This window comes from Tetrahymena thermophila (assembly GCF_000189635.1).
Source record: "Tetrahymena thermophila SB210 genomic scaffold scf_8254551, whole genome shotgun sequence".
Lineage (NCBI taxonomy): Eukaryota > Ciliophora > Oligohymenophorea > Hymenostomatida > Tetrahymenidae > Tetrahymena > Tetrahymena thermophila.
In genome coordinates, this window is record NW_002476322.1 from 654,516 (window position 1) to 678,817 (window position 24,302).

Genomic DNA, 24,302 nt, shown 5'->3' on the forward strand with positions numbered 1-24,302 from the left:
AGAAAGTGCAATATTAAATAAAATTGTAGAGCATTGAATTATTTTACCATCAGAATTAATATTTCAGTAATTAAGCATATATATTTATATTTATTTTTTCTTTGAGCTAATAAATCGCAGTTAACTTGAAACGAATGGTTTTTATCAAACATCCTGCTAAAAATCACAATCAAAATAGTCAAAATTGATGATAAAGTAGCAAAAACATAACTAGTTGTAATTGCTCCAAATTAATTAAAAACTATATAAAAGCATGAGTCAATAAATGGTATCCAAAAGATGTATTAATATATTTTTAAAATAAAGCAAAAAACTAGGTTAAAATAGCTAAGAAATTAATAAGGCTTTCCTCGAGATCTGATGATACTTTTGTTATTTTCTTGTACATAGTCTTAAAAGAACCCATGATTTTTGTAGTATATACAGTTGACAATAAATATTATTATTAGTGTTACATTAATAGCAAAGGAGAAATAAATAGTAAATTTTATTTAAAAAGAAGTTGATGAATTGAGCAAAATAGAAGGAAATAACTAAAAATATTGAAGACAAGTACTAAGTAGTTTAATTACGGAGTAATTATAATACCCAATAAAGTTGTCAACTACTTTTTAGCAAAGTAGAATGCTCATATATTGTGCAAGATAAATAATAAATAAAATATAGCTCATTACTTTACTCCTCGTGTAGCATTAAAGTAATCTATCAAATGTATTTGCAGCCAACTAAATAATGCTGATATCATCATTTTTGGCGTATTCCGACTATTTATTGCTTGAATTATTTGAGTCTTAATTTTTTTTGAGTACTTTTTTTTTGAGAGGAGCCATTCAAATTCTAAAATTTATTAATGAATTAATTTTGTTCGTTTTTTTTACTGCTACTTTTTTTTTTTAATTTATTATTTTTAATTTTCGAATTAATTTGCATAAAAATATACAATTACATCATACACATCATAAGTTACCATCAATTTAATAAGACTAAAATTTCTTTTCTAATAATATGATATATTTATGTTTTAAAAAAGAATAATATTCAATGATAGAATCTATTAAAAAAATAATAAGTATCGTCAGAATTTTGTTAATTTATCTTAACGCCAGCTGCAATTTCTAAAAATACATGTCAATAATACTTTGATCACAAAATTTACAGTAAAAACTATTCATAAAGTATTAAAAAAAAGATCTGAGTTTAATTTGAATAAAATTAATTGTTAACTAAAAGAAATATTTAGGTTACAGAATTTTATTAATTTAAATTACATCTTTTTCAAGTTAAAGAAAAATTCAATTATTCTTAGTAGACAAATAGAATTTTTTTACTCCTTAATATTTATAGATTAGAATTTTGAAAATTAAAAAAAAGATCATGCTGATTAAATTTTAATTATTTGGAAAGTACATTCAATACTTACACATTTTTTAAATTTTTAATAATGTTAAAAATTATGATAAAAATTCAACTTCATTATCTTAACCAAAAACGAGTAAATACTTCCTTATAAGACTTTGATAGTTTTCAATTATTTTATTTAGGAGTCTTTAAAAGTAATTTAACCTCATAAATTCTCATAATTTTAATTAATTTTAAAAAATTTTGGCTATAGTCTCTATATTACAATTATTTATTAATAAAAGACGCTCTTGTTTTAAAAGTAAATTTAGAAAGTTTATTTCTAATACTGGAAAGAAAGTAAAAATATAACATTATTTACTTTAATTTTTCTATTTAATATAAATTTTTTATAGGCAGGTTAATAAAAAATCTAAACAAAATAAATAAAAATCTCAAAAAACATTTAAAAATACACAAAATAAAATTTGGGATATTAAATAATGATTTATTTCGAGCTATCTTTTTTTATCAACTAATAATGTGATAAATTTTAATTAATTATTTTTAGAATTTAGTAAATAGAACCAACTTGGGTAATTTATTTAATAAAAGGAATAAAATTTCAAGAACATTAATTAATTCTTGAGAAAATACTAGTCTGAGAAAGTAAATAGATTTAATTTACATAATTTGAATGAAGGTAAGATATATAAACATTTTCATGGAACTTTGTAGATAAATTTTATTATAAAGTAAGTAAATTAAGGCTTAGAATAAAAATAAATAAATAAAGAAATTTAGTTTTTAAATAATTAATAAATTTACAAATTTATTAAATGATAAAATTTGATTGGCTTTTTTTTTAATTAGTGAGTTTTATTTCTTTTGATTGATTGATTTATTGATATATTTATTTTTTTAATATTTTCATTCACTATCTATTTCTTATTGAATTTTTAACTTTATTGATGTATGAGACAATATAAGGGTTATCTAGAAGCTGCTCGACAGGGATCAGACTGAGCAGATAAGTAGTTTCTTATATCTATTTGTTCATTTCTTATAGGAATCTAGTCCAAGCGAAAGCAAAAACTAGAAAGACTATAATAAGGTTGTAGATGAAGAGCGCTTTTTAAACTCCCATTAAATAATCAAAATATTATTAACTCTCATAAATCAAGAAAGAACTTACAGAATCTAGAATAGCTCTTATATAATAATATAAATAATCAAATTCTTTTAAGTTATTATCGTAATCCCATTATTTTAAGCTTCCAAAAAATTTAATTGGATTACCAGCTGTAAGTAAAAAGTTAGAATAATAGTTTTAAACTTAGCTGAAAACCTGTTTAAATGTAAAAGTTAGTCCATTTCCTAAGACACCTTTTTGAATTTGATTGCATTTGGTTATGTTAATCATAGTGTTATTATTTACGTATGGCTAGCCATATGTTGTATTAAGAATTGAACAGGCATCTGTTTTAATGACATCTAAAAAATATTACTAATATAAATCAGAGTTATATCTCTTATTTATGAAGCCATTATCTATGTTGTATAGAGCATTTATTCTTTATTAGTCATTTGGTAGAATAGTTTAATTGAAAAATTAGTAAATTAATCCAATTGTAGTTGAATTAAATTTATATGCATACGAGTTTGTAAGCAAGTATAACCCAACATAATTCAAGTCTAAATAGCTCTTTGACTAAGCTATAAGCGATAATTCTTGGATATTATAAACAAAATAACTAAAGAAATCTTTGGTAAATAAGTAATTCAAAAGGGAATATAGTGATATCACAATAAAAATTGCAAGAGCTATCACTGATAATTTTATTGAATACTTAGGGAGAGGTTTAGTATGAGAAATTTGTCTTTTTTTATTTTTATTTTGCTTAGTTTATTTGGAAAATTCAAAAATTGAGATTTGATGTGTGGAAGAAGGTGCTTTTGTTTTTGTAGCATATCTTTCAAATTTTGAAAAGTTAGATACGCTTTCAGCGATACTTTTTTCATATACAGCCGACCTATACTTATCTATTTATGATTATAAGAACTACATATCAAATGTCACTAAAAGACATAATATTTCTTCTCTCTTTTATTATATTATGTAATAAACAGGAAAAACAATCAGAACTGTTAACACACAAACAATTTCTATAACTATAATACTCATATTTAGGAGACTTTAGGTCTAGTCTAGGGTAGTCTTTGATTGTTCTGTAGACATATCCTGAATATTTTAAATTGTAGAAATAAAACTTGCATAATTATAATAAACAAATGCTCTTGCTTCCTCTGAGTTTTCTATCAAATATTTTCTTAAATTTGAAGGGAGATTGAGCAAGGAATACCTTATTAATGATAAAATAAATAGATAAATTAATACATAAGAAAATTAAACTAATTACAATCTTGAGAAGACAACAGAGTTTTATTTAGAAGTTACTGAATTAATGACTACTAGCTATGTAGAGTTATTTAGCATAAAATCTTCAAATCCATCATGAATAGTTGTACTCTAAAAAGACCCAATTTGTTGTGTTATATATTATAGTTTTTGCATGCTTTCGTTTTTGTATAAAAGCAAATCATAAGGTTTAAAACTAGAAAATAAGTAGCCATATAATTAATTGACTTAAATAATAGTTGATAGTTCTTTTACTCTTAGTATCTAAGCAAATCCTTCTAATAAGTTAGGGCCTTTTTTTTCATCAAATTAATATTTTCAAAAATAATTTTTGAATTTATTTTTTTTTACCTACTATTAAGTTTGTATAGCTTGTCCACTCTGCCTAAAAATTTTATTTGACTTAAAAGAATAAAACACAAGAAATTATTATTAGGATTAAAAATGCTGATAGCCCAATGAATTTAGAAATTTATATTTCTGTTGTGTCTCTTCTTGAAGAAATCATTTCATATAAACTCTGCTTTTTTGAAAAAATTTAGCTTGAACCACTTCTTACTGATTACTAATCATCTAATATAGCTTTCTTTTTATTTGTTTTTACGTTTTAGCTTTCTTCGTCCTAAAATTAGCCACTTTTTTAACTTTTTAGTTACCCTCTTTTTCCTTTTTTACTAGTTTACTTGCTCGGCATAATTGACAATTAAATAACTCCATCTTCATCTTCTTCCTCATCTTCGTTTTCTTTTTTTTCACTACCTTAGGTAATTTACGACATTATTGCTTACTTTTTTTATTTGAGAGGTGATAACAAGTTCTGAGAAGCAACAGATTAGATTCTACTTTATGAAAAAAATTTACTTCTTGATTTCTAAAAATTCAACTCTCCCTGAGAATTAATGAAATTTAATTGAGATGCATCATTAGTTATGCTTCCATCTTGTTTTGAATCTCTCTTTTTTTCATTTGCCGTTGAATCAGATTCTCTAATAAAATATAAAAAGACATTTTTATTTTATAACTAATAAATATTATTTACTTTCTATTTGGAGCAGTAGACTACTTTTCATATAGATTCACAAAACTGTTAGTAGAATTTATAATTGGAGAGCTAATAGGATTGAGATACAGGGCTTTATATATTTCTTCTTAGGATTAATATTAATTCTATACACAATCAAATGGTTATCTTGGTGAAATAAAAGACTATCTACTAGTAGTAGCTTATTGAGATTCATCAAATCTAGTACTTTTAGAATCTCTTACACCCTTTAGTAAAGTTTTATACCTTTACCCAATTTCATTTTGAATTTCATTATTCATAGTGATTTCTTATTAGTAATCAGAGTTTCTCCTTAATTATTATAAAAAAATCATTTTATTAAATGTTTTTTTTTTGTTTATTTTTTTAAATAAATTATTAAATTACGAGATTTAATTATAAAATTTGATTATTTCTCTTAACGCAAATTAATAAATTAAATTCTTCCAAATAAAATAATGATTTAATTAGTTACTTTTATGGAGACATTCTTTCATAAATATAATTAATATATTCAGATACTTATTGTGGAGATTCTTGCTAAATAGGAGAGTCACCATCTACAGAATTACCATGATCATAGTATCTTTGAATTATGTCATCATTATACATTTCAAATTAAATCTTATTTAATAATTAATATTATATTAACTTTGTAGTTTAGATCAAATTATATTATTTACTGAGTTATTATTTTTTTAGCTGTCTCCGTTACTTTTTTAAGACTATACACCATCTGTGTCTCTCTCATCATATTTTTCTTTTTGCTATAAAAAGTATTTCTTGTCCATTTAAAGGTTAAGGTGTGAAAGAGTTCCTGTTTCAGGCTAATTTGGTATTTTTGGGGAGTTTGTTTGGATAATAGGCACATTAACTTCTTACTAAAAATAAGTTGTTAGTGTTTCCTTTAATCTTAAAAACTGGTCATTTATCTCTGTAGCAGCTTTTAATTTCCTGTAAGATTAAAATTCAATCAATGTAATTGGCTATTAGGTTTCACTATATAATTTATAACTAAATGGTGAAAATGTAATTTCTAAGAATTCTAATTCCTATAGATTTAAGCTGCTAAAATAATTTTAAACATCTTTATGAGTGCTATTTGAAAAACTATTGAGATTTTTCAAACATTTAATATTTTTTGGTAGAATAAGTAGTGATTTGTACGTTGTGTAATTTTGTATTTTTTAATCTTTAAAACCAAACGTATCATTAAACCCTTCAAAGCTATTAAAATCTTGAGTAATCTTCGTAACACTAAATAAAAGAGGTATTACTGCTTGAATATTCAATCCTTTAATCAAATCTAAGAATTAAATAAAAAGAATTATGAATGTAAATAAATAAATTAATCTGTAAGTAAATTATTACAAGATTAATTAAGTTAATTAATTTTTAACAAAATAAAAAAATTAACCTTGGCTTTTAGATTTTGTGGTGTTTTAGGTATCTAGAAATTTTAAAATCAAATTTTAAAATTCTTTAGTGAATGACATAATATTAAAATTTAAATCAGTAATAACACTAACCTTACAATTTTTAGCAGGCTAAATAAATATTGACAAACCAAATTCACCATTTGTGAGGATATCAATCTTCATGCGCAAATAGATAGGATATAGAGTATTCGTGTTTGGAGTATTGAAGAAAGTCAAATATTCTCCTAATTTAATAACATCCATATTACCTTCTTCGAGTAGCACGTCTAAGTATTTATTAAAGCTGGGAATAATGAAGTCTGGTAAAAGTATTGAAAATTGTTTCCCTATTAAATCTGACCTCTAGCATTTAAAGAAGCTCTCAACTGAATTAGAGAGTTTTATGATTTACTTACTGTGGAGGGAAACAAATAAGCAGCAAGAAGCTTACTCGAATAAATTTATCTTCAAGTCAACTCGCTAAAGATTACGACTCATAATTTACTGAGATTTTTGAATAAAATGACGAACTCTCCTTTTACGGAAATCAAAAAATTCAATGTAAAGTTCAGAAATAGCAAGCAATCTGGGATGAGTTGGATGAACATCAAAAAGATTATTAATCTTATATTCTGCTTCTCTTTTTGTTGCCAAACAGCTATAACTTTCTATCAAAAGATCAGATAAATTAATATAATCAGAACATAAAAATTCATAATACTTTTGTCTACTTTATAGAGCTTTTTTAAAAGATGTAATAAAAGCTTTATACAAATAATCAAATTCATAGACATATGAAATGGCGAGTCTTTGATTTTGGTAAGTAGTGGAACAAATGTATTAGCTGAATAAAAGATTAATTTCATCAATAATTTCTTATATTAGGGCTTGAGTTTGAAAGGAAGATTATTTCATTTATTATTTGAGGAGTAAAATTTATTAGAAAGCCAATGCTGGAGTTTGGGCTACTTAACAAAGGAAATACATGTAAGTAGGTTTTATTTGTAATTAAGGATCTTAATAATTTTTGTTTGAAGATTTAAAGAACTTTTAAATAAGATTATTAGTGTATTTAATTAAAAAGGATTTTCTGTAATCTTCACCTATTACCCTTGAAATTGCCAAATTAACTTCATCTTTTGTGAAAGTCACTTACTGTTACTGCCTTTAATTTTTGCTTTAAAAATTTCTTTGACTGGAGAATTCTTAAAATTATTTGCAAAAACATAAATTTTCATCTTTCGTACTACTACTACCAATAGCATTCTTGGTTTACATACCTGAAGTTTGATCTACTTTGCAGCAGTTATCTAAATGATTTGAAAAAATAGTCTCGAATTTGACTCCGCTTCCTTTAATCATGTAATCTTCATAGGATAGAGAAAATAAATTAATAATATTTCTGATATGTTTATCTAACTTATCAGCATTTATTTTATTTACTTCTTTTTCAATAAAAGGTTAATTAAATTAATTTTCTATAGCTAGTATTTTAAGTATCATAATTCCAGATTTTACGCAGAGAGGAATTCCACAACAAAATAGAAGCGAAAAGCTTACCAGGTTATTATCTTTACTTAGGCTAAGCAAGACGGTTAAAATTAATAGGAATAAATGAAATAGAGTGAATTGCATATAAATTTTATTTGTCTTTCTAGAGTAAAATGGTTATCTGTAAACGCAGATTGCTAAACGAAGTAAGCATGTAATGCCATTGAACAATTCAACTATTGCTCTTGAGCTGCTTAAGAAAACTCCACTACAAATAAAGTCGATTGTGATCCTGAAATATACAAAATAATTTTTCGGTTAAGATAAATGATCTTTAATAATAATGGAATAATCATATTCATTGTTAGAAATGATAGCTGAAATAAAAACAGTTTATATAAAATTTAATATGGAAACGAAAATAGTAAGTTTATGTAAAACTTTATTTTCATTTGGGTTTGGTTATTCTTGATAGTGATCAATTCCTATTTATAGCGATATTTAAGTAAAAGGTATTGCAAGAGTGTAAAGATAAATTCTAAAAAAGAAAGAAAACAAAATATCTCCTTTTAGTATTAAATAACTGTGATAGGTAGAATTTTTGGCTAGTTTTTCAGCAGAATCTTAACTTGACATTGAAATATCTGTAAAATATTGCCAAAATATATAGTGAATCATTCTAATTAGTATATAAGTTAATAATATTGCATTGAAAATACAAGAGATTATTAAAAACTAAGTCTGAGCATCTTCTTCATTCATATTTTAATTTTTTTATGCTAAAAATGAGTAAATTGGATAAAATTTTGTGTAGTCGAAATATATTCCCATATAATAAATAAATTATTTTGAAGACGGTGAGCTATTATAGAGACTTATTAAAACGTTTTCATTAAACAGATTGCTTATCACTTAAGAGAAATAAATTGCTATAAGTATTGCAGTTAAAATGGGTCCTCGCTTGAAGGATTTCAATATTTTATACATTTCACATACATAAAACTTATGTATGCGATCACGAATAGAAGTGTCCTCGCTGGATTATTTATCCATTTCTTACATAGTATTAAGGAGTTTTTCAGATTAGTGCTTAGATTGTTTGCTTTTCATTTGTAAATTTATACTCTATATATTTTACTTATTTATTTATTTATGCTTATTTTTATTATGTTTTCTTAGCTTAGTATAATTAAAAATTGTTTTGCGTTTATAAGAATTACAACTAGATTATATTTTGATAACTTTATAAATCATTTATTCCAATCCATTATTTATTCAGTTTTTACAAACAAATAGATTCCTAATATAAGAAAAAAATTTTTAGTATACTTTTTTATGGTGTCTTTCTAAACAACATTTAGGTTAAAATTCATTCATATGAATTAATTTGAAAATAAATTAAATAAAAAGACATTGTCTTGATGAAGCTAGACCAAATTTTAATTTACTCAGACATATATTAATTTTTACCAAAAAAAACAATTTCCTATTTAAAAATTAAACTCTTGCCAATATTCGCAAAATATCTAAAAATAAGGGCATTAAATTCCTATACATATTAATTTATTATTAATTATTTACAGACCATTTCTATTCTGCAGATTTATCAGTAAAGTTTTTGCTATAATTTTAAGAGTCTAATAAATTATCAAATTAGCTCAATAAAAATTATTAGATTTCATTTTAGTGTCTTGTTATAGCCATTTGAAGCAAAAATATTCTAGTTTTTTTAATAAATATTTAGTTATAGTAAATAACTGAAATATATTTTATATCTTTTATAAATTTTGTTGCAACGCTTTTGAAAATACTCATAAAAATATAATATATTATAATAGCTTTAAAAGTCCAAGGATCACCAAACAATTTAAAATAAGGGAAAACAATTTAGCTAAATGAAATCATAAATACTTAAGTGATGTAATATAATAATTAGATATTCATAAATAATCGATTGATACAATAATTAATATTTTCTGTATTTAGAAAAAACAAAAATTAGTTTAAATACAAAAAGAAAGAATAAAAATTAATTTTGAGTAAGGAATATTAATAAATATATATAATCGCCACGTCAATTTTCAATTATTTTAATTTCTTCTAATGTGCTTGCAAGTACTCTCAAAAAATACTTTCAAATAATAAACATAACTCGAATGTAACAATTTTTTTACTTGATTAAAAAAATTATAAAAAAAAAAATTATTTTAGCAATTTAAAGAGTGGGAATGAAAATATTTTAACAAAATTAAACTAAAAATTTGTATAATTTTAAATCTAAAAATCGTTTTTAAAGTTTATTTTTTAAAATTATCTTGAAAATTAATATCTATAATATAATTTTTGAACAAATTATTTTTAAGATTTAACATTTAAATCAAAGTATGAAAAAATCTTTTATTTTTCTTCTTTTTTAGTAATACATTTTTAAATTTTTAATATTTTATTTTTTTATTTGATTTTTAATGATGAGATTGTAAGTTTTTTATAAATTAAATGCTCATTTATTCACTCATACATGTATATATATTTATATGTTTGTTTGTTATTTAAGAATTTAAAAATATTTATTTTCTTTTAATGAACTAATTTTATGATAAGATAACACCAAATCTTTTCAATCAAGACTAGTTTTTTTTAATAAAGAAAAAAAATTTGAATTAATGCAAATATATTTTTTATTATTTTAACAAAATCAGCATTACTAGATATTTAATTGGTATAATTACACTTCAATAAAAGTTTTTAAATAAATTTAGTGATTCTATCAAGTAACTATTATAGGATAACCATGAATCAAAATCATTATAAAAAAAATGAATAAGTCATTCATCACTCAATTAAGATGGTAGATGACAACATTAAAAAATCTAAACAAAGCTAAACATTCAAAGATTTATCTATTTTATTCTACACGTAGTAAATAGCTTAAATAATCAAGTCTTATTAAAGAAGCAATTTTATTGGCATTATGCTTCTAGTGATATATTATTCATAATTAGCTAGCATGCTTTTTGAAGAAAAGGTCATTTAAAATGTTACAATTTCTGACATCAGTTAAAGAAATTCTCTATTTTAAGTATCTTAGTATATAAGATGCTCTAGGATCTACACAATACAAGAAGTTATAGCAGAGAGAAGTGAAAATCTTTATAGTAGAAGTAATAATAATGAAAGTAGTAGTAATAGTGATGAAGTGGAAATAGCACAAAGTTAAATTAATTTTAGTATTTTTGGCATCAGCTATAACTTTTTTGTTATGGCATATATCATGATATAATATACTCTTTGGATTATGAGCCATAATTATCAAACAAGCAGTAAAAATGAATAGAGTATTCAAGAAGAATAAATAAATAATGTAGTTAAAAAGAAATTTAATTTGTAAAACTATTCATTTATGAAAAAGTTCTTCAAACCTAATGGACCTTTAAATAAATTTGTATCGATAATATTTTAAACATACAGATATACTGTTACAATACCATTCAGTGTTGTAAGCTTAAGTATGATTTTCAACACAAATTCTAATTTAAATGATTAGCTTGCACAGGAATTTAGAATTCTGTTAGGTGTTTCATTATTTTTGTCTACTTTTATAATTAATTTACTAATCATTATAAATGACTTTGATTATTCAATACGTTATCGTGATTTTTTTGGATCAAGAGTAAACAATTTTAGATGGGTCTACTTTTCCTTAGATCTGCTGGCTTCTTACTGTTGCACATAATTAGAAAACAACATGAATATCAAGCTTTATCTATGGATTCACATACTATAATCTTTAGCAAGATTAACAATTTTAATATACGAATTTCCTTTTTTCTTTGAATTAGCTTAAAATTGTCATTTCTGTGGCTCGTTTAGTTATCTGCTGATTTCAATTTTAGAAATATTTTCAATCTAAGTTGGCTATAAAACTTCATTTTCCTTTTTGCTGCTTTCGTTGTTACCTATCACTTTAAAGATTAGCAGCATGACTTTGAAGTGGAGAGAATCTTTCTACACTGCATTTATTAGTGAAAAAAATATTTAAAATATTTCTGCTTTCCACCTAGAGTACTACATGAGAAAGGTATTAATACCACTTTGCTAACTTGATATAGAGTAATATATTAGTAAGAAATTTGAGGGTTAAGGGATTAAATATGAAACAATTTACACATAACACATTATTTACTGCTAAGCAAGAGGCGTGTAAGACTAAAATAGAAATTAAGATCAAATTAAAAATGCTAATGATAAATAACAAAAACAAAACTCTGAAGAATTTTAATGTTTTTGCTAAAAATATTAATTATCTGAGCTAAACCTTAATAACATGAATGGACATCAATAAAGAAAATAATTTATTGTTGAATATATTTACTATTTGCTAAATTTATCTTTTAACAAAAATTTTCAAGGCTAGCATAACTACGAGCAAAGATTAACTAAAAAAAATTCTCCTCAAAGTGTATTATTTTTAAAAGAAATAAAACCTACCTACATATATTATCTGATCCAAGTAGCTTCTACTCCTGCAAAAGCCTATACTGAGGTATTCACTATCAAATAAAAATACAATTAAATGACTATTCAAGAGTAGTATATGATAGAATTAACAATACAAGACTTAAATTATGAATTTTTGTCCTTCTTTGACCATTCAATATATCAAAACCAAAGACTTAAAATTGGTGATGTTTACTAATTTGATCATGCTTATAGAGATTCATTTAGTGAGTTGAGCAAAGGCTTAAAAATAAAGCAAGAATTCTTTTAATTCTTGAATCAAGATTCCATCATCTTAGAGAATTTAACTAATAAATCCTAAAAAACAGTAATTTAAATTCAAGTAATTGAAGATTCACTTATAAATTTATTAAAAATGAATCCTTTACATTAAAGGACACTGTAGCTTTCTTCCATCTTTTTAGATCACTTTGACTTCAAAAAAAGAACTTTAACTTCATTAATTTTGCAGGCAACCTATTAAAATGAACTTGAAAACCCACATTAAATAAGAAACGAATTAGAAAAAAGTGATTTTAAAATAAATTTATTTCATTAAAAATCAGCAGCAGCATTCTTTTTATCTCTATAAAATAAAACAATCTTAAGATCTTCTGATTCTTTTTCTTAGCTATTTGGTGTAAATAGTTCTGATATTATTGGAAAGCCTATTTCCCTTTTATTCCCTGATTATTATTTTCCTCATATTAGCAGCTACATAGAGAGGCTTGTTGAAGAAGCAAACATAGATTTGATTAAAATCGGTTTATATTATACATTTATCAGAACTGCAAAAGAAAGTTTGTATCCAGTAGTTATGAGAGTTAAGTTGGATTTTTTAAATGAGCAGACATTTGGGCTATCATGCTATATGCAAAGAATTGAGAATGACAAATTTTACATTATATGTGATTCGAATTTCAAATTTTTAGATGCTTCTAGCTAATTAAAAACCCTGCTTTTAAAAAATTTTCAACAAAACAAAAAACGCAAGAATACTTCAGGTATTTTATTAAAACTTTAAAAATCTTTAGAAATAAATTAATTAAGTTTTTATTTTTTAAAATATTTTTTTTATTTTACAATAATAAAATTTATTAATTTAAAAAATATAAATAGATCTATTATAGAAAGTTAATGTCAGAAATTTTATTCCTATTCTTTATGGAATAGAAAAATTCTAAGAATTAAATTAGTTTGATGAGAAATCTAAATCTTATTAGAACTATGAAAGATAGACAAATTTTTAGTAATTTAACTCTATTCTTTTTTTACCAACAAATAAGCCTTAGTTGAGTATGCTCCAGAAATAAGTCAAATAAGAAATTTATGATGTAAGCTAATATTTCAAGGAGTTTAAACCTTCTGAGTTTGATTCTGTCTAAGTAACATTTTCTCCAATTGTTTAAAAATCATTCTGCGAAGTATAAAAATGTTTTAATATCATTTAAATTTCAAAAATAAAGAAATTTAAAAAAATTCATGAAATAAATGATCATTTAGATTAAATTAAAGAGAAGTTTTAGAAGTATTTTTCTCATCCAGTGGAAATCTAAGAATATGAAAACACTTCCAAGAATAACTCATTTATCAAGGAGATTTAGAATTACACAACTTAAGAAACTTACTTCAAGATTGATAACTAACCCTCTGAAGCAAAAGATAAAGAAGATTCATAAAATAATACTAAACCAGAGGTTAATACTTTACAAGAGATAGATTATTTTGAATCTAATTACCTTCATGAATCAAAAAAAAAAGATTAACTTATAGAAAATGATGTAATAAACAGTATCGAAAAATAATCCTCCAAATATTCAGAAAAACCTAATGTAAATTAAATTTGTTAATTAAAGTATAAAAACAATTTTAAAAATAGGAATTGAATAATGAAGACTTTTAATAGATCCAAAATTTATATCCAGATTAATTGCAGCAATATTATGAAAATTATTAAGCTGCTGCTTATTAAAATGAATATAGTCTTTGGCCAATAAGTTAAAAAGACATTCCTTATGGTTAAGAGAATTAAAACCAATCAGAACATCAAATAATGAGAGAAAAAGGAGAATACATAAATAATTTATAAAGTTACAATTAGCTTGGTTACTAAAATCACAATAATGAAGCTACTTAGTCAGATTTGATCAATAACTCTGATCAAAAAAATCATTAAAAATTTTAGAAAAAATTATAGAAGCTAATCATAAAATCTCCCAGAGCATCAAATATAAATGTTATTTCAATAGAAGATGAACAAAAATATCAGCATTTTGCATCACCAAAATTTGGTTAAGAATTGGTTTCACCTTTGTCAACTCATAAAGATAATGAAGAATCATAGAGATATTTTGTTAAAAACTCACCAAACAAAGATAATTTCGTAATTTGATTAATTTTTTTACTTTTATATTTATCTTTAATTATTTTCGTTTACATTTAAATCATTTAATGTATGGTTTGTTTCTCCTTTCCTCATAAATGATGCATTTAAAAATCTGTAAAGAATTATTTTTCAACCAAACCATTTTAATATAGTAAAATTCACAAAGCGCTTCCCATCTTATTAACGGTAGTCTTATTTCTCCAACAATTAAAGTTAATGAAATGTACTATGAATCGACGTATAAAAAATTGTTTCATACTATTTCGATAAATTGTTTTTTATTTTTCATTTATAAATATTAGGATTGATGACAAATAATCTCAGAAAAATTAGATAATTCACCCATAGAGTTTTCATAATTCAAAAAACAATGAGAAGTTACTTTAACTGTAGCCTATTTCCATAGATTAGTACTCAGTTAGTCATACTTCAATTGAACAAGAAATTAAAAACAATATACAGATTGGACACAAATCCATACTATCAAAAAGCCAAACTAACAGATAGCTTAGCAGAAAGGAAATACAAACATTAGAAAGAAATGTCACTAAATTATATAATGCCTAAAATACAAAAAACTTTAAATATGATGGAGAAGATGATGAAAGAGGCGAAAGAAGAGATCAGTATTCATAGTTTAAAAAAATTTCAGATTTAGGGATTTAAGAGTCTGAACACAGTAAGAGACAAGAAAAAACTGGATTTTAGAATAATGCGATTTTAAAAAAAATGTTTGACTCTTAATTATTTTTTAAAAGACAGTTTTTGAGCGACATGGTTACAAAGCGATAGGAACTTATTCAGGTCAAGTATGCCAGAAATGTAGGACTCTTTTTTCTTGTCCTTTTAGTTGCAATCAGCACTGGACTCTATTTAACTTTAGTGAGTTATTTTAATAATGGATGGGATTATTTTAAAGATATGTTGATAGGTAAAAATATATTTATTTAAAAAATGCGTATTTCATTCGAATAAAATCAATAATAGGTTATGACATACTTGAGAGTTACTCTTAGGCGATTAGATAAAAAGAGTTATTACTCACTTTATAAATGTATGGCATACCTGGGTATAATTTACATAATCAGACATAAATATTATTGGAAACACAAGAAAGAGATTATCGTTAAATATAACTCAGATAACTCATCGATTATTTTATAGCTAATTGTGTTAATAAAGGATTTGAAAAGTATATGCTTGAAGAGGAAATTCAAGTCTCTTTTCTAACAAATTAAAATTAACCAATTAAGCATTTAAATTTCACAAGAATGTAATTTATTAGGTTTTCTTTTTCTCATTTTTTAAATTTTATTTTTAAAAAATAATCAGCTATTCATTGCTTAATATTCCTCTTTATTTATGGGACTATACCTTAACGAATAACCAAGATTCTTAGACGTATATCCTCGAAAATTATTATAACATTATGGATATGATAGCTTACATAGTGAATATATCTAGCACGACATCATATAATAAAATAAAAAGCTCAGAAAATCTCTTATATTTGAGTATTACACTTATCGAATTGTTTTCTTTATTGCTGATCATGCTTGTTTTTCCTATTTATTATATTGTTTAAAGTAAAAGAGAAGAAATTCTCAAACTCTTAGCAACTTTTGATTCTAATTTTCTTGAAAAAATAATTTAAAAATGTAATCTCGAACTCCTTGAAAATAAATAAAACTTTGGTTCTTCTAAAACTTTGAGATCAATCAAAACTAATAAAAACGTTAGTTCTAAAAACATTCTTTCCTAAACATAAATAGGAAGCGGGTAGATTTTAGCTTCTTCCTAATTTAAGAGATTAAATAAAAAAAGAAAAGCCGTCTCTTAAACAAATAGTCTGCAAAAGTATTCTTTTTCTATCATGGTTTACTCTTTACTAATGTTCATTATTTTATCAGTTTATTCTATAACTAACTATTTTCTAACGAGGAACTTCTTTCAAACATTCAATTACAATATTCAAGAGGTAAGCTAAATTTACTAAATCAAAGCTTTGGTTAGCTTAGAAATGACTACTATTTAGCTATTTACAAATTCATTTATCTATTAGTTTACAGAAAGGGATATATCAGTACTTAAATAGTTCAAAGAAAAAATACTGGATTAATAGCTTTAAGAAAGAATAACTGACCTTTATAAAGTTGATGAAACCTTTTAAAAAGATAGAAGCTAAATGGATAAGTATAAGTAAGACTATTTGATGACTATTAAAGAGGATGCCTGCTAAATCCTCATTGATAACTACAATATCTAGTCTATGGATTCAAAAGCTAATATGTAGAATCAAATAAACGAGACATTTGATCCAAAAGTAGATCCTAATAAATGTTCGAGCATCCTAAATGGGAAATTGAAGCAAGGATTAACTATAACCTTGAAAGAATTAATAAATGAAATCAATTAGTTATACCTAGTTTTTACATCTACAAATGATGAACAAGAGTATGTTTAATTATTTGAAAACTGGTGCAATCAGAATAATTATCAGGATTTATAATATTCCTACTATTATTTAAGATAAATTATTCGCCTGTTAAAACAAGAAAACTAAAACTCGAGTGATCAATAATTTTAAAGTGTTAAGAAAATTTAATTAGCACTTTTTATTTACATCATTTCTATTTGCGTCCTAATATTTATTATTTTATGGATAAAATTTATTAATAGACTAAATTTTATTATTTACGAAGCTAGGTTGTTCCTTACCCTCATTCCGATAGAGAATTTAGTAGAAAATTAATATGTTATTTCCTTCATTAATAAATAAATTCCTTATTAATCAAAGTGACTGTATTAATAACAATTTAAATCATGAATAATTGCTAAATTTTCAAGCTAAATTAAAGATATCATATACTAAAATAACTAAGTATTTATAAATTAATTTTTTTGTTCTTTACATATTTACTATATCAGTCTAAACAAATACATAAAATAAATTAATTGAGAGAATTCTCTGCTAAAAAAGTAATAATTAAGATAATTAATTATTAAATATATAATGTTTAATTTTATTTATACTTCTTTTAACCAACCCCAATATTCGATGAAAATTTTTCAATTAATATTCTGTCTATCACTAATAATTAATATTTTAATCTTTTCTGTTAAAAGAGTGCTTAAGGTACCAAAACTGAACTTAATAAATTTATATACCTCTTGAATATAAAACAGGAGTAAATATAATATTTTTCATTTATAAGTAATAGTATTCATGACAAATAATCTTAGAAAACTTAATCCATAGAGCGCTCATAATTGAAAAACAACAAAAAATATTTTTATTGTAACCACTTTCATTAGATTTATACCATTTTAACTATACTTCAATTAATTAAAAAATTAATAACAATATACAGATAATTTACAAATCCATATTATTAAAAAGTCAAACTATTAGATTACATATGAGAAAAGAAAATTCAAGTATTAGTAAGTAATATAAACAATAGCTAAAGAAAAAATATAAAATATTATATAGATGATGAAAGAGGCGAAAAAAGTGATAAGTATTTCTATTTTAAAAAGATATCAGATTTAGGGATTTCAGTCTGAACATATTTAGAGAAATGAAAAAACTGGATTTTAGAATAATTCATTTTTAAATAAAATATTTAACTCTTAATTATTTTTTAAATGAACTTTTAGAGTAAAATGGTTAAAAAATGATAGGTGTTCATTCAAATAAAAAATGCAAAAAGTGTAGGACTGTCTTTTCATTTCCTATTAGTTACAATCTGCCCTGAAATCTATTTAAATTTGATCTATTATTTTAGTAATGAATAGAATTACTTCAAAGATATTGCGGTAGGTTAAAAATACTTTATAAAAGTATGAGTTTTATTGAAATTAAATTAGCAAATGATTATAAAATATTAAAATTCACAGGTGATTAGATGAAAATAATTACTAGCCACAATATAAAAGCATGGAATATTTGGATATAATAGCAGTAACAAGACATTTATGTTTCTAGAAATGCAGGAATTATATTATCATTAAGTATATTTAAGATAACTCATTGTTTATTTTATAGCTAATATGTTAATAAATGATTTGAAAAATATACGCTTGAAGATGAAATTAAAGTCTTTTTTCTCAAAAATAAAAACTAACTTTATTAATTTTTCTTTATTTCATTTTTTTTAATTTTATTTAAACTAAAATAATCAACTATTCACTAATTAATATGGCTCATTTATTATGGCATTAAGCCTAAACAAATAACTAAAATTCTTTGACATATATCCTCAAAAACTACTATAAAATGGTGTAAAATTTGAATAATTATCTTAGTTTGACATCTTATTAATAAAATATAAGGCTTAGAAAATTTTATATTTAAGAATTATAATTTATTGAATTATTTTGTTTATTGATTATCATGCTCTTTTTCCTATTTATTATATTGTAATGAGTAAAAGAGAAGCGAAACTCAAACTGTCAATTTTTGATTCTAACTTTTTATATTATTTATTAATAATAAAAAAAATTTTTGTTTTTCTAAAACTTTGAGATAGAAGTGGGTAGCTTTTGGCTTCATCTTAATTTAAATTTTATTTAAAAAAAGAAAACCTATTTCCCAAACAAACATTCTCCAAAAATACTCTTTTTCTATAATAATTTATCCTTTATTTATTCTCATAATTTGAAATATTTACTCTATCGCACCAAAGAACTTCTTTCAAATATTTAATTTGAATATTTAAGAGATAAACTAAATTTATTAAATTAAGGCTTATTTAGCTTAAAATTATCTACAATTTAAATGTTTGTAAATTCTTTTATAAATCAATTAACAAGTTGGAATATATCAGTACTTAAAAAATTCAAAGATTAAAATACTGGGTCAATAACTTTAGTAAAGGATAGCTAGACCTAAGATTTATATATTTAGTTCATTCGAATTTTTAAAAGATAGAAATGAAACTCAAGAGTAAAATAAGTCTATTTGATAACTATTAAAAAGAATACATACTAATTTCTACTTGATAAAAATTGTAGCTAGCATTTGGATTAGAAAGCTAATTGGAAAGGTGGAAATGAATGAGAGGTTTAATCTTAAAGTAGTTCCTAATAAATGTGAGAACATTTTGGATGGGAAGCTGAAGAAAGTAAGTATTGATTTTAATATTAAACGAATTAATGAATAAATTTAATTATTAATACCTAGTTTTTACATCCACAAAAGATGAATAAGAATACATTTAGTTATTTGATTTATCCTGCATTTAGTATAGTTATCATATCTAATGATACTCTTCCTATTATTTAACAACAATTATTTGAGAAGAAAATAAAAATTAAAGAAAAAATCAATTTCAATGCATTAAGCAAATTTAATTAGGACTCTTATGTATATAATTTCACTTTTTGTCTTAATCTTTATTATTTTATGGAAAAAATTTATTAATAAAGCTAAATTTTATAATTTACTAAATTAGACTCTCCCTTACCCTTACCCTGATTCTTAATTAAAATTTAATAGAAAATAAATACATAATTTCCTTTATAAATAAATTGATTATTTATCTAAATTTTTTAATTTACAAATATCTAAGATATATATAGAGAAATATAAGCAATAGGCCAGTTTAAAAAAAAAAATTCCATGTCTTTTGTCTAACAATCAAAATAAAATTTTTACAAAATAATTACTGTTTTATTAAATATATTATTTGAAGATTTAAGCTATATCATATGATTATTGAATTTTTTATAAATTTTCTTAATTAACTTTATTTTATTAGCTTATATTTTCTTTCTCTTTCTTTCATTATTATTTTGGTTTAATTATCTAATATATTGAAATACTTTCTAATTATAGAGTATCATTAACAAATTATTATTATTGTATGGTATTTGAGTAACTATAATTATCTTAATTTATTTTTAATAAATTAGATTCCTTAAATAAATAAATAATAATAATAATAATTAATTAACAAAAAAAATATAATCTTTGTCCTGAAAAGTAAATTAAAAAATCAATTATTTATCAATGTTTGTTTTAATTTATGCTCTATTTATTACTAACATTTTAGGAGAATCGAAAGCTCAAAATCCCAAAATAAATTTATTATACTCTCCATTTTATGTAAATTACTATACTCTCTCACCAAATGAAGGAACTTCTTAAATAGTAAAAGTACCCAAAAATGTTTAGGCAGTCTATTTTTCGTCAGGTTTTGGAGGTCTAATAGTATTAGATTAATAAGGAGGTACTAAGCTTTTATAGTAAAGTTTTTAATAACAGTTTATAAGCTAATTTGATGTTAGCGCAAATGGAAATATTCTAGTCTTAGGATTTAACTCAACATTATCAGTATTTGCATATCCAGGAGCTTCTATCACTTTAGAAAACATGTAAAACTATTAATTTGCTTCAAGCGCGCCATTTAAATCAGAGATTATTGAAATAGTATATTTTGAAACATAAAATCTAATCTTTGTATCTGGTCTACTCTGATATATTGCAGTGTATGATTCAAGCGATATATACAATTTAAGAATTCTAGATATATACAATACTTAATCTGTTCAGATAACTTCGATATAGGTTTCGAGTGATGCTTAATGGGTGTATCTTAGTTGTGATATTGAAGGTATTGTAGTTTTGAGGTTAAATTTTATTTCTAATTCTTAACCAAGATAAGCAAATTTCACAAAAGCAGCTTATGGTAATGGATATAGAAAAACATGGTCATTAGTTGTAACCAATGACAACAGATATATTTATGAAATTGAAAATTGGTTTGGTATTTTTTATGCTGATAACTCTTAAACACTAGCTGCAAATTCTTCTAATTATCCAATTCAATTAACTTTTAAAGCTTACTGGCCATTTTAATACATAAATCCTGTTTGTACGATAATATTTATTTCTAATGACAATAACTTTATCTTTGTAGGAATTAGATCAATAGGAATTCTCATATTTGATATCAGCCAAAGAGAAAATATTTAGTTTTTTTAACAGATCTCAATTGATGGTCTTTCAAATTCAGCTGCTTTATCTGGTGATGAAAAATTTTTATATTATGCTAATTCTTTGAGTTTACAAACATTCAAAAATTTAAGCGAATAATAAATTGCGCAAAGCATTATTAAAAATAATAAATAATTTTTTTTTAGTGAAAATAGATAAAAAAACGCAACTTTTAATATATTTTCTATAAATAACTAAAATTTAGATATACAAAAATAGGTTTTAAATTAATTTAATAATATAAAAGATGAGAGTAAAAACTAACAAAAATTAAATTTATTTAATTCCATTTAAAGATATAGTTTTTCATCTTAAACTAATAGCAAAAATATTAGCCCAAAAAGCTTCAAATTGCTAGATTAAAATACAATTTTTACAACAATAGATGAAGAATATTAATAATAAGAAATAAATTAATAAGATAATAAAATATCATCATTAATTTCAGATTAATCTGTGAATTTAAAAAAAAAATACAAAAAAAATTTATTAAGCAAAATGAACAATGTAGATATATAAAAATTAAATACTCAAAGCGATTTCATAATAGAAGATTGAAATAATTATCTTTTTGTTTAAATTAAATTAAATTCCATTTTTAATTGTTTTATATATAAATCATAATTACTTTTTTAATAACATAGAAAATTAAAATTCTTTGTAAATTTATGTTTAGGATAAAATTAATAAAATTAAAATACAATATACATTCTCATTAATAAAAGCTTTTGAAATAATTCTTTTCCCTTGTTTTAATAATTTTTTTTTTAAAATCTAAAATTAAAAAATTCAATAGAAATTGAATGTATTTATTAATATTTACATGTTATAAAAAAAATTATTAAAAATAAAGGCATTTATTTATCTATACCAAAAATTGAACATAATAAAATACTTCTTGAATTTAAAACAGCAGTATTTTTCATTTATAAATAATAGGATTCTTGACAAATAATCTTAGAAAGCTTAGATAGTTAATCCATAGCATTCATAATTCAAAAAAAAAAAAAATTATTTTTATTGTAACCACTTTAAATAAACTGACTCTGTTAGCTATACTTTAATTTAACAACAAATTAATAACAATATAGAGATAATTTACAAATCCATTTTATTAAAAATTCAAACTAACAAATAGCTTAATAGAAAAAAAATTCAAAAATGAGAAAGTATTATAAATAATAGCTAAAACAAAAATATAAAATATGATAAAGATGGTGAAAGAGGTTAAAGAAAAAATAGGTATTTTTATTGAAAAATATATCAGGTTTAGGGATTTCAGAGTCTGAACACATTAAGAGAGATGAAAAACTGAATTTTAGAATAAGTTATTTATTAAAAGAAAACTTTTGAGTGAAAAGGTTACAAAATGATTGTAGTTCGTCCAAATCAAGTATGCTAAATGTTTAGAACTCTCTTTAGATCTCCTTTTAGTTGCAATTTACGTTGATCTCTATTTAAATTTGTTATATTATTTTAAAAATGAATTGTACTACTTCAAAGATATTGCGATAGGTAAAAAAATTTTTTTTTAAAGTATGAGCGATATTGAAATTATATGAACAAAGGTTATGAAATACTAACATTCACAGGTGATTAGATAAAAATAATAAGTACTCATTTTATAAATGCATGGAATACCTAATATACACTAATAATAAGACATTAATGTTTCGAGAAACATAGGAAGGAGATTATAGCTATATATAACTTAGTTAATTTATCACTTATTTTATTGATAATATGCTAAAAAATGATTTGAAAAATGTATGCTTAAAGAGGAAATTAAAGTATTTTTTTCTAAAAAATAAAAATTTACTTTATTAGTTTTTCTTTATTACTTTTTTTTAAATTTTATTTAAACTAAAATAATCAGCTATTCACTAATTAACGCCGCTCTTTAATTATGGTAATAAACCTTAACAAATAATTAAAATTCTTAGACATTTCTCCTTGAATACTACTTTAACATGATGGTAATGATAGCTTACAAATTGAAAAATTATCTAGCACTACTTCATATTAATAAATAAAAAGCTCATAAAATTTTATATTTAAGTATAATAATTATGGAATTATTTTATTTATTGATGATATTGCTATTTTTTCCTATTTATTATTTTGTTATGAGTAAAAGAGAAGATAAATTCAAATTGTTAACTTTTGATTCTAACTTTTATTATATATTTTATTTAAAATAAATCAAATTTTGGTTTTTCTAAAACTTTGAGATAAATAAAAGCTAATAGATAGTTTAGTTTTAATACAATTCTTTCTTAAAAAAAATACGAATTGGGTAGTTTTTAGCTTCATCCTAATTTAAGATTTCAAAAAAAAAAGAAAGCGGTTTCTCAAACAAATATTCTCAAAAATACTCTTTTTCTATAATGATTTTTACTTTATTTATGCTCATAATTTGATATTTTTACTCTATCACTAACTACTTTCTAAAAAGGAGCTTCTTTCAAATATTTAATTACAATATTTAAGAAACAAACTAAATTTACTAAATTAAGGTTTTAGTTAGTTAGCTTTGAATTATCTACAATTTAATAATTTACAAATTCTTTTATGTATTAATTCACAGATTGGTATATATCAGTACTTAAAAAATTCAAAGATTGAATACTGGGTCAATAATTAGTAAAGTATAGCTAGCCTTTAAAATTTAAATATTGAGTAGATTCGAATTTTAAAACAATACAAATGAA

General features: G+C 22.9%; 4 protein-coding genes across 4 annotated transcripts; 2 read left to right on the forward strand and 2 right to left on the reverse strand. All coding sequences in view use genetic code 6, as the record gives it.

Moving 5' to 3' along the window:
• Positions 1-1,963: 1,963 nt before the first annotated feature.
• TTHERM_000310779 (transmembrane protein, putative) lies at positions 1,964-2,272 on the reverse strand (the record flags this gene model as incomplete). Its single annotated transcript, XM_012798895.1, has 1 exon — positions 1,964-2,272. One exon carries the CDS (start codon positions 2,270-2,272, stop codon positions 1,964-1,966), a length of 309 nt encoding a protein of 102 aa, XP_012654349.1.
• TTHERM_00310780 (iron hydrogenase small subunit family protein) lies at positions 2,273-8,818 on the reverse strand (the record flags this gene model as incomplete). The annotated part of the gene is made up of 7 exons (XM_001021150.2): positions 2,273-3,701; positions 3,759-4,050; positions 4,109-4,743; positions 4,797-5,111; positions 5,275-5,423; positions 5,483-6,105; positions 6,217-8,818. The coding sequence occupies 7 exons, from the start codon at positions 8,816-8,818 to the stop codon at positions 2,273-2,275; spliced, it is 6,045 nt and encodes a 2,014-aa protein (XP_001021150.2).
• Positions 8,819-10,553: 1,735 nt separating this feature from the next.
• TTHERM_00310790 (transmembrane protein, putative) lies at positions 10,554-17,391 on the forward strand (the record flags this gene model as incomplete). Its single annotated transcript, XM_001021151.2, has 11 exons — positions 10,554-13,209; positions 13,325-13,590; positions 13,672-14,037; positions 14,085-14,588; positions 14,744-14,829; positions 14,894-15,522; positions 15,579-15,864; positions 15,924-16,448; positions 16,502-16,569; positions 16,661-17,045; positions 17,298-17,391. 11 exons carry the CDS (start codon positions 10,554-10,556, stop codon positions 17,389-17,391), a joined length of 5,865 nt encoding a protein of 1,954 aa, XP_001021151.2.
• Positions 17,392-20,698: 3,307 nt separating this feature from the next.
• On the forward strand, positions 20,699-21,223 carry TTHERM_000310809 (hypothetical protein; the record flags this gene model as incomplete). The annotated part of the gene is made up of 1 exon (XM_012798896.1): positions 20,699-21,223. One exon carries the CDS (start codon positions 20,699-20,701, stop codon positions 21,221-21,223), a length of 525 nt encoding a protein of 174 aa, XP_012654350.1.
• Positions 21,224-24,302: the final 3,079 nt, after the last annotated feature.